Source organism: Eptatretus burgeri, chromosome 17, assembly GCF_056783735.1.
Source record: "Eptatretus burgeri isolate ZD-2024b chromosome 17, Ebu_testis_v1, whole genome shotgun sequence".
NCBI classification, from domain to species: domain Eukaryota; kingdom Metazoa; phylum Chordata; class Myxini; order Myxiniformes; family Myxinidae; genus Eptatretus; species Eptatretus burgeri.
In genome coordinates, this window is record NC_140977.1 from 46,012,306 (window position 1) to 46,025,967 (window position 13,662).

General features: G+C 44.8%; 1 protein-coding gene across 2 annotated transcripts in view; it reads left to right on the forward strand.

The window, feature by feature from the left end:
• LOC147009966 (uncharacterized) overlaps positions 1-13,662 on the forward strand; it is a 104,683-nt gene that overhangs the window by 68,444 nt on the left and 22,577 nt on the right. For both annotated transcript variants that reach the window (XM_085863271.1, XM_085863275.1), the window contains exons 10-13: positions 2,035-2,139; positions 3,049-3,105; positions 3,215-3,265; positions 7,887-8,006. In XM_085863271.1, the coding sequence (XP_085719397.1) occupies positions 2,035-2,139; positions 3,049-3,105; positions 3,215-3,265; positions 7,887-8,006 (333 nt within the window). The remainder of the gene's footprint in view (positions 1-2,034; positions 2,140-3,048; positions 3,106-3,214; positions 3,266-7,886; positions 8,007-13,662) is intronic.

The following is a 13,662-nucleotide window of genomic DNA, read 5'->3' on the forward strand; positions in this document are numbered from 1 at the left end:
GACAACGACAAGCCATGCACGCAGCTCGACGCAAGGCCTTGGAGTGACCTTGTGTAAGACACAATAAAAGGCAGGCAGAGCCATCCAAGCAGGAGGAGAGGGAACACTATGTGAACCAGAGAGAAGCAACATCTGGGGGCGCGGCATGTCCAAGCTGAAGTTCAATTTTAAAAGTGGGCTCAAAACAGCAACGAGGGTGTTGAGAATGTTGCATGTTGATCACAGGCCCGACTTTCGAACGAGCTGCATCTCCGCGGATGCTGGTCGATCTTCCCTGCTGGCCGGTTGGGTTCTAGTGGATGAACCTTTCCCATCTTGCTGTTGTCACAGACCCAACATTGACGCAGGAACTTTATCCTGCTGGTGTCACAGAGCTGACATCCAAGCAGCCAAATCCTCTCTGGGCATATCGACAAAGCAAAAATCAAATTCTTCTTCCTCGTCCCTCGGCATTGCTGGTCTGCAGCGTGGTCCTTGATGGCGAATAGTGGACTCGGATTCATCCGCTTGCTTCGGTGATACGAACATCACCCTCTGGGGATTCGCAACGCGACTGGCCAGTCAGGTGTTGCTCCGTTTGCACTTATCGGGGCAACAGAGCCTGCTTCGAACGTGAACACATCCGACTTTGACACCAATTCGTACTCCGCTGTGGTTTTCAATAAATAACTGGGTGCATGAGATAAGTCGCCAAATTGAAAGTCGAGAGTTAATTCAAAACTGCACGTGTAACTTTGGGGATTTTAAAAAATCATTGAGTGTTTTATTTATTTATTTATTTATTATGATTGGTTTTTTGTGTTTTATCATTGTGATGAAATCTTATTAAATGATATTTATGTTTGAAAGGTAGATGGTAGGGATTAATACCTTACTTATTAAATATACTTCTGTTTCGTGCCGTGTGCTGGTTTCACCTGTTAAACAACAGACACTGTGGTCCGCAAAGTTTTTTTTTTCTACCGCGCTACCCCTCCGGGTAACCGGGGCATTCGCTTCGGTGCACGGAGGCAGCACGTAACGGAATGAAAGAAAACACAATCGGTATGTCACCAACAAATCGAAGAAAGGTGTTTTCAATCTTTAAATACCATACATGGTTTTAAAAAGCTTTGATGCACTCGGTTACACCTAGAACTAGAACACGTAGCACCAGGGAGAGGCTACACTGGAACGTATGATGTGGAGACCTACGTGGAAGTAGGTTTTAGGTATTAACTTTTAACCCTCAGCACCCAAGCACCGTATAAGCAATCGTGATTTTCTTTGCCCTTGTGGCAGTTTTTAAAGCAATTGCCAATTGGTTATTTATATGAATTGGGTGTACTTTGGAAAGCCTGTGCCAGTTACTGGTATGGCGATTGGCGCCCGCGATACCGGCCCGTGCCGATTACCAATACTGATCTCCCCAAGTGGGAATAAATTACCAATTTTTAAATGTATCCCCATGTGGGAATACATTTCAAAAATTACCATGTGTCGATGATGTGTACTTCATATATGAATACTTAATGGCCATTGGAATTTATTTAATCTTTTTTTTTAATTTTAAATACCGGTATGAGCCCACCGATATATCGATGATTGGAAAAATCAATACCGATGGAGCCTATTTCCACGTCCGCATCCTCTCCCTCCCCCTCACCCCGCCGCCCAGCTTCTCCCTCGTCCACCCCCTTCGCAACCCATCCCTCGCTCAGTCCCCTGTACATCCTCTCCCTGGGACTTCTAAAATTATATACATGCTGCTGCCTTTATTGCTTGACGCTCAGCATTTAGAAGAGTAGAGCATGGAGAAATAACCCTAAGTTGGCAATACCAGTGCAGGCCTTTATGGGCCAAATGGCATCCTCCTGCTTTGCAGTTCCTTGTAAAGAATTATATGAAGTTTTAATCTTCTGCTATATCCATATTATATGCTGTTTCAGTAGTTTGAATATCCTACTGATGTTGTGCAACTGCTTTATAATATAAATACAAGACCATATTTCATTATGAACACCTTAACGTGGCTTCGCATTGAATTCTGTGCAGGTGAATCGGGTTGGTTGGCAGGATTTTCCCACGGTGGCATCCCTCAGATTTCAAAGGGCATCCGTGTGAAGGAGGAGCCGAATGAAGATTTTCACTCTCTAGGTGGTGAGCCACAGCACCGAGTTCATTGTATTTCAGGGTTTTCTGAGTCGGTTCTAAATCAGTTTAATTCCTTTATTTAGTTTACTTGGGAACTTCAGGTTTACTTGTAATCTCGATGGAGTGACGAATCCGTGGTTGGTCTCCCCCCCCCTGCCCCCCCACTCCTCCAGTGAGAGTTGAGGAATGAGTATTTCCAATGTATTTTGTGATGTTTTTTTTTTTATTCTTCCTTAAACAATCTCTGATGGAAGATAGCTTTGAGGAAGTTGTTTGAACTGTTATACCGGAGGATTTTCCTTTGTTGCATGATTTGCAAAACAAAGTGTTTGCATTGAGTCCCAAGTGTGAGTTTGTGAGAATTGTTTCGTGCTCCTGCCATTATTTTACGGACATTGTTGGATACGAGAAATCTGGAAAATCTGGAAAAAAATCTACCTTTTAACATTTTTGTTGCACCGATTGACAAACTCGAACTTTTTTCTCTCATCAATGATGTAAGCACACCTTTTATAGACCAGTTTTGCACGCTGATTCCAAATCTGTTGTCGGTTTTCTTCGAGCTACATCTTGTTCTCGAAATATGACTGGTGTTAATTTCAACACAATTTAGCTATTAGCACAAGTCAAGTCATTTTCATTTCACCAGCAATGAAATTTCACTAATTAACACAAGTCAAGCCACCAACAAGTCATTTCCATTCGATGTAATTGTGGGTGGGCAAGATAACAATAGGGACGCTGATTCTAAATCTGTCTTTGGTTTTCCTCTAGTATGTCTAGTTTTCGTAATGAGACTATTAAATTTGAAAGGTTATTGCCTTCATTAATCATAATTAATTAAGGCAATAAGCACCCCCTGCTCGGCCTCTCGAAGATGTAGCGACGTTGACTTTGTACTTTGTTTCTCTGCAGGTTCTACGGTGGTGATGAAGGTGGAACCTGATCCTACAGATGATTTTCCCTCACAAGGTGAGAATCTAAAATAATTGTGCAAGTCGAACATGATGATACTGGATGATTGAAGTTATGCGATGAGTTATGTTGACTTTGGTTCAACACTTGGTTAATATTGTTACAGATTTTAACGTCGAGGTGAAACGTGAGCATGTGGACGATTGTTCCTCTCAAGGTAACTCCATCATTAAAGATCATGTTGTAAATATTTGAAAACATTTTTTTTTTTGTCAAATTGAGGAAAACGATCAAGAACTCAAAACGCATCCTGACAATGTGAGCCATCCATTTGATGGGGTTGATCGATCAATAAGTTGATAAGCCATTCAAGCTTATCCGAACAAGAAAAACATGCAATTTCTTAAAAATTATTGATGTTCTCATAATTCTAATGGGATAGTGTGTTCCAATTTGTTTTCCATGGCTCTCATTTCTTCTGCTGGTATTTATCACCAAATCATGTCTTGATGCTTCAACACATGCATTTAAACAACCTGCGTCAGCAATGTTGCAGGGTTGTTGCACTGGTATTCACCTCAAATGAACAAAACAGTAAATGTGGTGATTATCGTGGAATGGCTTTATTTATTTATTTTTATTTGCATCGATCTCGAGCTCGTTGTGGAGGTTTGCACACAAATTACGTGCAGGAGTAAGATATTGGTCGATATGACTGTATTTGTTTGCGGGAGTTTACCTGAATCATTCTGAGTGTTTGTGGAAGTGCAAGTCTACCTTGCTTAACACTGCCCCACAGAATGTTGATTCATCACATTGTCCTGGAGAAAGGTTTTACGAAAAATATATTTTTTTAAAAATGAAGAAAATCTATAACAAACACACAGAGCTTGCTGGGTAGATGCACTCACTGCCATTGTTTGTGCTGTGAGCCACTCAAACGAGCCTCTACAATGTATCCACAAAAAAAAAAACACTATTTACTCCACCTCCGTTTTACAGTAGGATGAGCTTCCTCCCTCAAGGATGAGCTTGTCTTCCACTGTTTCCATGCAGGAGGAGTACAAGCAGAGACAGAGTGATGACAAGAATTATTATTATTATTATTATATATATTTTTAATGTTTGTACATATTTTATGTTTTTGTTCATACTTGCTTATCAAAATGTTATTGTAATAAAAAAAGCTATTTTTATTTATAAGATAATGTTTACTATCTGTAATAATGTTATTACGAGCTGGAAGCCCGTGGTAAGAATATTACAAGAGAAAATAATAATAATAATAATAATAATAATAATAACAAGTGAAATCCTTCAATACAGCACGTGTGGTGAAGCAAATGAGTACAGGTCAGGTCAGGTATGGGAGCATGTGCCAGAACAGCGCGTCGCTGCGTCCACTTTCCGCCGGTACTCCAGGGGCCTCCGTCTGGCCATCCCCCAGGCAGACGCCAGGCCCAACCCCATCTCCTTGAGATGATGGTCAACCTGCTGCAACCACGAGGCACGTGATCAGCCCACTGGCCTCCTCCACTCATGAGACTCCCTCGCTGAGAGAATCTGGTGAGCAGGATCAGCGTCAGGAAAACGAGCCACATGTCCATACAGCCGCAACTGACGCTCATGGACTATGCAGGTAACAAATCTCATCCGAGTTTGTCTCAGCAACCGCTCGTTGGACACAAAATCCGACCAGCGATAGCCAAGGATTCTCCGAAGAGACCTGGTACCAAAGGAATTAAGACTCCATCTCAGATCCTTGGTCAGAGTCCAAGCTTCGCATCCATAGAGCAAGACTGGAAGTACCAAGGACCTGAAGACTCGGACTTTCGTCCTCCCGCACAGGTACCGGCAGCGCCACACCCCATGATCCAGTGAATCCATGACTCCCCAGGCCCGACCCAGACGTCTATTGACCTCTGACTCGCAGCCAGCAGAGACATGAATATCACTGCCAAGGTAAGTGAATCTCTCCACGACCTCAACATCCTCACCACAAACAGACACAGACAGGACAGCAGCATCTAAGATGTCACCGAAAGCCTGGATCTTAGTTTTGACCCAAGAAACCCGTAATCCCAGCGGCTCCGACTCCTCATTCAGCACCTTGAGGGCCCCCAAAAGGATATCTAAAGTCTCCGCAAAGATGACTGCATCATCTGCAAAGTCAAGGTCCGAGATCTTGACATTCCCAAACGATGCACCGCAGCTTGATCTCTCAGACATCCTCCCTAAAATCCAGTCCAATACAAGTGCTGAAAAGTGTGGGGGCAAGTACACATCCCTGACGAACTCCATTAACAACTGGAAATAAGTCAGAGGTGGTACCACCACACTTCACAGCACTCTCAGTACCAGAGTAGAGTTCAGACTTCAGATCGATCAGTTTTGGTGGCACCCCACGAAGACCAAGAATCCTCCAGAGGACATCCCGATTCACTGAATCGAACGCTTTAGAGAGATCAACATAGACTGCAAGCAGCCCCTGCCGAAACTCTCGTCTGCGTTCGGTGAGGACATGAAGGGCAAGGATACGGTCAATCGTTGACCTCTTTGGTGTAAAGCCTGACTGCTCTGGACGCTGGTGCTCAAGCAGATGGTGGCGAACCCTATCAAGAATTATCCGAGCAAAGACCTTGCCCGGCACTGAGAGCAGCTTCAACCCTCTGTAGTTGTTGCAGTCTTGGCGATCATCCTTCCCTTTCCAGAGAGGGACAACAAGGCCCCTCTTCCAGTCAGTTGGGATGATGCCTGTGTTCCAGGCAGAGCACAAAACTGCATGCAACGACACGAGTGCAGCATTTCCACCAGCCTTGAGAAGTTCAGCATGGATGCCACAGATCCCTGGAGCTTTGCCCTGTTTCAACTGGTTCACCGCAGCCCGTGTTTCCACAAGCGATGGTGGACCACAGTTGATTCGAGAGTCAGCAACAGGGATTGTAACACCCTTGACGTCCAACTCGACAGCTGGGGGATCAGCCTGGTACAACCGCTCAAAGTAACTGGCCCAGCGGGCCTTCACTTCAGACTCCTCTGTCAAGAGCCTAACCACTCTCCGCTCGAACTGCAGTGCTCCGAGGGATGAGCTTGGATGAACACAATGCGCGAATTCCCCTGTAAGCGGGATGAGAATCACCTGTCCACAGGTGATGCTCTACCCCCTCACAGATTCCTCGCACATAGGCCTCCTTGTCCACCCTCAGTGCACGTACAGTTTTACGCCTCAGCTCCCTGAACAGCTCAGCTCTGCCATTCAGCCTGGCCCTGCGACTCTGGTCAATGGTATCCAGTGTCCCTTGAGAGACAAAATTCTTCTTTGCCCTGCGGTGAGCTCCAAGACATCCACCGGCAACATCAAGGACGGTGGTCTTGAAGGGACTCCACAACTCTTCAGGACCCCCCAAAGCACCCAGACACCCCAAGTGTCCACTCAGCCTGTCCGCAAACTCCTCGGCTACTCTCTCATCCCTGAGCTTGCCAACATCCAGCCTCGGCTGGGATGGTACCATTCTCCAGGATTTAAGGTGCAGCTTTAGAGTTGCTACAACAAGCCTGTGGTCAGTATTGAGGAACTGAGCACTCCGGTAGACCCTGCAGTTCTGGCTCATCCTCCAACGACTGTCAATGAGGACATGGTCAATCTCCTTTGCCACACCGCTGGCGTTGGAATACCAAATCCAGCGATGAGCTTGTGGGCGCTGAAACCATGAACCAGCCACCCTAAGTCCATGACTTCTTGCAAAGTCAAGGAACTTAGTGCTATTCTGGTTCATAGTTCCTGACCCACTGATCTCGTCTGGGGCACTGATCAACCACAGACTCGAGCGTGGCGTAGAATGCATCCTTCACGGTGAGATCACTCGCCTCAGTCGGAGCATAAACAAATGAGTACATTAATGTTAAAATATGCAATTTATGCTTTTTCAGTTGAAAAACAATTAAAAAGCGAACTTAATATTTGAAATGTAAAAATGTTGTTATTATTGTGATAAGCACCTTTATATATAACAGAAGGAATGAAATTGTTCGATACAGCGTGGCAGGGGACCGCAAAAGAATGATAGCATAAGAAGAACTTAGCTTTCATCATTCGGCGATAGGCGCGAAATGCGATGGTGGGCGGAAGTGACCTTTTTCGATCATTCGTACATGAGGGGCGCGTTTCTTCGTTTTTTTCCCGTCAAGCAATAAATTAAATGGTTTTCACATATATATAACACATTACTTTTACAAATTTCCATTGAAATACTCGGGTATTTTCGCCATTTCCGTCGAGGTTATGCACTGCATCTACCGGACGGCCGTCATTGGCTGTCTTTAGGCACGTGGGGGGGGGGGGGGACACGGGAGACGTGGTAGACGCCGGCGGGGACATTTCAAACTCGGTGCAATTGTATACAGCGCACGCGCTGTAATAAAAGATAGCCTTTTATTGTTGCACTGGTTGAAAGAGCTAAATTGAGGCAGTATTATAATTTCCCCATAGGTTTGGATTAATTTGAAGCAACTTTTACGTAATTTTTTTTTTCTCCAAGGAGCATTTCCCTGTTTCAGGAAGGGGGTGGGTGATGGGGTTAGGGGTAGACAGATAGACAGCATAAGCCTATTAAATATTCTGTATAGAGTAAGGTATTGTGAAATTCCAAAATCATCATATCTCTTGACAGCAAATATATCGCGGCATATTTCTTAACAGCAAAGAATAAAATAAATTACGAGCCTTGTAAAAGAGGCCGATGGTGCCACAGAACCTGACCTCCCCTCTCTTCGTCTGACCTTTCTTTCCTGTTTACCTGGTGGTTCAATAGACCAACCTAATATTGGCCATTGTTTAGGTGAAATGTCTCCGGTGGAAGCAGGGTGTCTTCCCAACACCACTTCCTCCACTTCTCAAGGGACATTGGATGATATTCTTGTGAAGCGAGAATCTTGTCACACTTCACTCTCTGCAGATGGTGAGTACAGCATTGAAGTGGTAACTGTTGGGCAGGTTCAATAATTTTTTTACAAAATGAAATGTTTTGCAAAGCCATCAGTTTTTTTTTTCTTTCTTCTTCTTTGTCTCCTTAAAATATGAATTTGGTGAGTGTAACCTCACAGATTTGTTGAACAACCTTTGTTTTTTTTGTTTTTATTAAAAACACATCTGCTTGCTGAACATTTTGAATGATGCATATCTATATAGATCCATATGAAAACAAAATGCACCATCATTACATTGCAGTGGTAACTTGAGGTGAATTTCCAGTTATTTATGTGGAGGCAGCCATGTCTTACCTGTCCTGGAACGGCCTACCTGTCCAAATTATTGAATTAGAATGGTCCAGGCAGTTTCACCAACACTTGCGGAGGATTAAATCACTTTTCCTTTACTTTAAAACACTCCAAGTGTGATGATGTACTATGCAGTCACTAAATTCATGGATCAGACTATAAATAACAGATAGGGACATTTTGGAAAATAACATGAGAATATGAAATTCACAATCAATAGAACAAAATGAAGGAATTCACTCTTCCCTCACTGGTATAAGCAGTACGACCTCAGTTAGGGGTCACATGTAGATTTGGGGTTTCCCGTCCTTCATGGTGTGGATTCGCACTTTTCGAACCCGACCGTCTGCGCTGGGCAATGTCTCAATCACACGTCCATAGGGCCAGTCATTCCTGTGTGCATCCGCCTTCAGAATTATATCACTGACACAAAGGTTGCGTTTCTTGACTTGCCACTGCTTACAGGGCTGCAGGGTTGGAAGATATTCTTTGCGCCATCATGACAAGGTGTTGGTCAAATGTACATGTTGCCACTGATAGCCGAAGATGTAGGACGACCGAAATTGCTTGGTGGTGCATGAAGAGGCGTTGTCTTCATGGTAAGTAGTGACACCGGTGTCAAAATTTCTGGCACGTCTGGATATGTAGACGCCAGTACGAGTGGACGAGTGTTGACAATAGTGCATACCTCCACCAGGAAGGTCGTCGGGAGTTGGTGGATTTGAGAAAATTTTGTCTCTAAGACAATCGCGCCAAGGATTCTACGACAGACACCGATCATTTATTCCCACTCTCCAACCATATGTGTCGTGGGAAGGGGGAGGTGGGGTGTTTGACCTTCCACTTTGAGAAACGTGTGAAATGCTGCGTTTTCAATGAGCGTTCATGCTTGGTAGCTAATACGGCTATGGAACGAAACTCCGGATCGTTAACCAACTCTACAGCAGGCAAAGTGGGTTTAATGGTAGTTCGGAATCTCGGAGAAATCTTAACCCAGACAGCCATAATGACTCCATCAGGTCATAGGCTTTTACGGAGGCGAGTAACCGGGTCTGTCGGGTTAATGTTGGTTGCCCCGTAGTTCTATTGAGAAGGTGATGTGCATACTCTTGTAAATCCTTTGCTCTTCGTTGACCATGATGGCGATGGGTTCCTCTCTGAAGCATACTAATACCCCAAAGAGACTATTGATGAGGTTTGGACCAGAAAGTAGTACCTTATTTAGCGAGACATCATGATTGGTAGCAATGCTGTCGAACACCACATGAATATTGTCAGGTTTGCGTGGATGGACTACAGCAAAATGAGGAAGATACCATTGTGGTCATTTTGCTTCTGTTCCTCGTTTGAGGCTCAAAGCCATAAAATCCACATACTGCTGTTTAAGGGCTGGTTTCAAATCCAGAAGCCTGCAAAGGGACTTTAAGTAGTGGATTGCAAGGGGTCGATTGTCTGGACGTTTTATGTCGTCTCTGAAGGGTAATGGAACCACTCAATTGCCATTGCCATTTTGATTAATCCGTCCTCCATGATCACGAGAAAACGCTTGTCTTGCATGGAGTGACCCGGCTTGTCATCATTCCTTGTTCGCTGATAGATGTCACTGCCGACCCAGTCATCGTAGGCTGTCTGGTCATAGAATCTCCCATCTAGCTGACCTGCAGGTACGTGACTGTGCGGCAGGATGACGTCCTTGACGGTGACACGATTCAGGTCTGGCGAGTGGACTGATCGATAGTCTTCCATTTTTGAGAACGTGGGTACGATAGGCCTCCACTCGCTCAGTGCTATGCACACCGTCAAGACATACATCGCCAATTATTACCCATCCAAGGTCCAATGCTTCACTCACGGAGCATTAAGTGGTCCATTCCGAGATTCTCTGACCTTAAGCAGCTGATGAGCATCTCATCCAATTAACAGCAAGATAGTCGTTTCTGGGTCAAATTCAGGAAACATTTCAGCGATACAGAAACATTTTCATGTGAGTGGAGCCTTGCGACCTCCGGTGTTGGAATCTCGAAGGAATTAGGGAGGGAGCGGCAGGTGCACGATTGTATCGAAAGATTCGTTGATTCGATTTCTGACACACCAACCACTGGCTGCTGTCGCTCCAGAGTAGGTTTTGAGTTCATAGGGGACTGGATTATTTGACTTCACGGTGTCGCTTCGACAGAGGTAGTCAGAGCTTGCCGTGGCCCAGAGACCGATTTTTCTGGTCATCCAACACATGAATACTTTCACAAGATAGAATTTGGAACAAGACCTACCTCTGGATCCACTACTACCACAAATGTCCATGCACCTGTTAATCACTGAAGGTTGCTCCTCGCCATGCTTTCGAAGCCACTCTCTCGGGGTTTGAAGAGTCCTTGATGCATTTCCTCCCTGCCGGTCCGTCGAGGGTAGCACAACTGGCATGATGAAGTGCTGAGCAATGACAGATGCTGTCGCAGTGAGAACAACATAATTGTACTTGACACTCCTTGGCTGAATGGTTCGTTGACAGAGCACATCTGGTACATATTTTCCATTGGTTAAGAAGGATGAGTCTGGATTGCAATGTTTTTGCTTTGCATATTCTACAATGTGCAAGAGGATGTTTGGTCCTGTGAATGGAGCAGAATTATTGCAGATCTTCCATTCAACGACGAGTGTGCTGATTTTCAGAAGGAGACGTGCCTGCTGCGGTTGGTTATTCGACAATCTGTGGCAGCAATTCACCCATGACCTCGGTCTTGCTTTCTCTGACCCTTGGAAGAGTGTCACGAGTGAAGGCAGACATTCCGTTTTTTGTGGTTAGCGGAGCTTTCACCTTAGTAGCTGAAGAACTTCATCCGTCATGATATCCCGAGGAAACCATCAGACTGCGGTCATTTGAATGATGTGAGCATCAAAAATGGTGCAAATGTGACATTGTGGGTTTCTTTATACCTGATGGCTTCCATCCTCCAATGATCCACGAAGTCAAGTGGAAGCTTTGCTATAATTGGTTTGAGTAACAGAGATGTATCCAAAGCTGGAAAGGAACCATTGTGTTTGGCGGCCCCTATTTCCTCGATGGCGTCGCTAAATTTCTGCAAAATTTTGCGGTCATGAGGAGAGACTTGAGGCAAAAGTTGCAGCTTCTTGAGCAATGACTGTGTAACTTCTTCATCGCTGACTAATCGTTCTTGAAGGCGATTCCAGACCTGCTCAAAACTGACATCAGGGTTAGAAATGTAGACTCGGTTAAGACGTTCTACGAGTGCTTTGGATTCTGAACCTTCGGCCATACGTTGAACAGTGAGGTTAAGCTGTTCATCAGATGCCAACGGTGCTCCTCTGATCATGTTCTGGAAGGCCGCATGCCATGTCATGAATTTCTCAGGATTATCGTCAAAAACAGAAATCCTATTTGAAACCAAGTCGCGACGAGACAAATAGTTGACACAATCCTGCATGGCAGGAATCACTTTTAGCATCAAATGCTAACGTGGCTTGATTTCTCGACCCAGTAGTGAATGGCTAGACACTGGTGATGTTGTTGCCAGATGTGTGTTGTACAGCACGGGTGTACATTGGATTTGGTGAGAAATAACCCGATTGGTTGTCGGTTGTAATCCCACTGGACGGTGACTTAAGGTCAGTATACACAGTGGGATACCGAGCGTTCATAACCGGAGCTGGGTTTATGACCCACGGGCTCATAATGGGGCATGTTAACACAGTGGAGGTTGATGTGTAAATGTGACACATAGCATTGGAGAAGGATGACACACGAAGGTTGTGTGCAAGGCATGAGTTTGTGTCTGGTGAGTTGTGTACAATAGACCAGGAGCTGACATTGTGTTGTACTGAGCAGACAGAACTTGCCTGCTGGACACATTTGATGTTGATGAGTTTTCCACGGATGCTGGTGCCTGCACCATTATTACCAACTTTTGGTTGGCTGTTTGTGCTCTATTCTTTTTAAGTTCTGAACATCAAGCGAAAATGTAGCACATACCTTTTTTAATTTGTTGGTTGGATTTGACCATGGTTTGAAACACCTCTCACAGAATCATTACACCACTAAGGTGGAGGCATTGCGGATATCAAAATTAAAGCTGTGGCTAATAAGTTACTAGCAGGGACCTGCGGAATGTAAATTGTGACTTCGCCCTCAGCTCTCCCTTCCCATAACAAACCTGAGTCATCAACCCTCTTTCCCCCCCCCCCTAAACCCCAAGTCCTCACCCTCCTCCTCCCCACCCTGAGATGTCAATCCCCTCCCCACTCCAAGCCTTCAATCCCTCTCCCCACCCCTGCCTTATCACAACCCATCACCCCCCCCAAAAAAAAGCCTCAACCTCCTTCTCCCAACTCTGTTCCATCTTTGATCCCTTTCCCCTCCATCCAAGTCCCAACTCTGTCGTCCTCTCCTCACCCTTGTAGAAGAAAATTTACTCACAGGTTCTTTTAACAATTTATTTTAACAGCGTTGAATCACTCAAAACATACGTATGGAGGAAGGCACCCCATCAGTGGTGGAGTCCTCTCTGACTTGGTGCTCAAGAGTGTCTCTTTTATACACTCGAGCAAACAATGAAGCAATGAGACAATTTGAGCAAGACCAGATAAGAACTGCTTGTCAGGATGAACTCAGCAAATTCAAAAGCACAAACAACTTTCTCAACATTTAATGATGAAATCCAAAGCCAGCTACAGCAAACAGGCTCTTATATTTATTTTTAGCTTATCCGGAATTTACATTCCAGATAAGGTATCATCATCGTGCATCATCCGTCCGTCTCCTTTTTCGACTTCTCTGGCCAAACCGCTGGGCTGGTCCGGCTGAAATGTCGCAGCAACGTTCCGCTCCTGACTGGCAAAAGGAATTGCGAAGCTCCTTCCGGTCACATGACTTTAAGTTTGTCAAAATGGCTGACTTAGTAAATTTCTTCAAAAGTCTTCTTCTCCAGAGCCACCATTCAGAATGCTACCAAATATGGGTTGCAACATTAGGCCAGGGCAGGGTTGTTAAATTGCGGAGGCCATGCCGATCACATGACCGTAAGTGTGTCAAAATGGCGGTCCCGCAAATTCCTTCCAAAATCTTCTTCTCCTGATCCACCAGTCAGAATGCTACCAAATTTGTGTTACACCATTAGGCTAGCGCAGGGATCTTAAATATTACAATTGTATGACCGGAAGTGAGTCAAAATGGCGAACATGGTCAACTTTTGGGACAATCACATCGATTCCTTTCAAAATCTTCTTCTCCAGACCCACCCTTCAATGCGACCAAATTTGCGTTACAACATTAGGACAGGGTGGTGATATTAAATTGCGGAGGCCATGCTGATCACATGACCG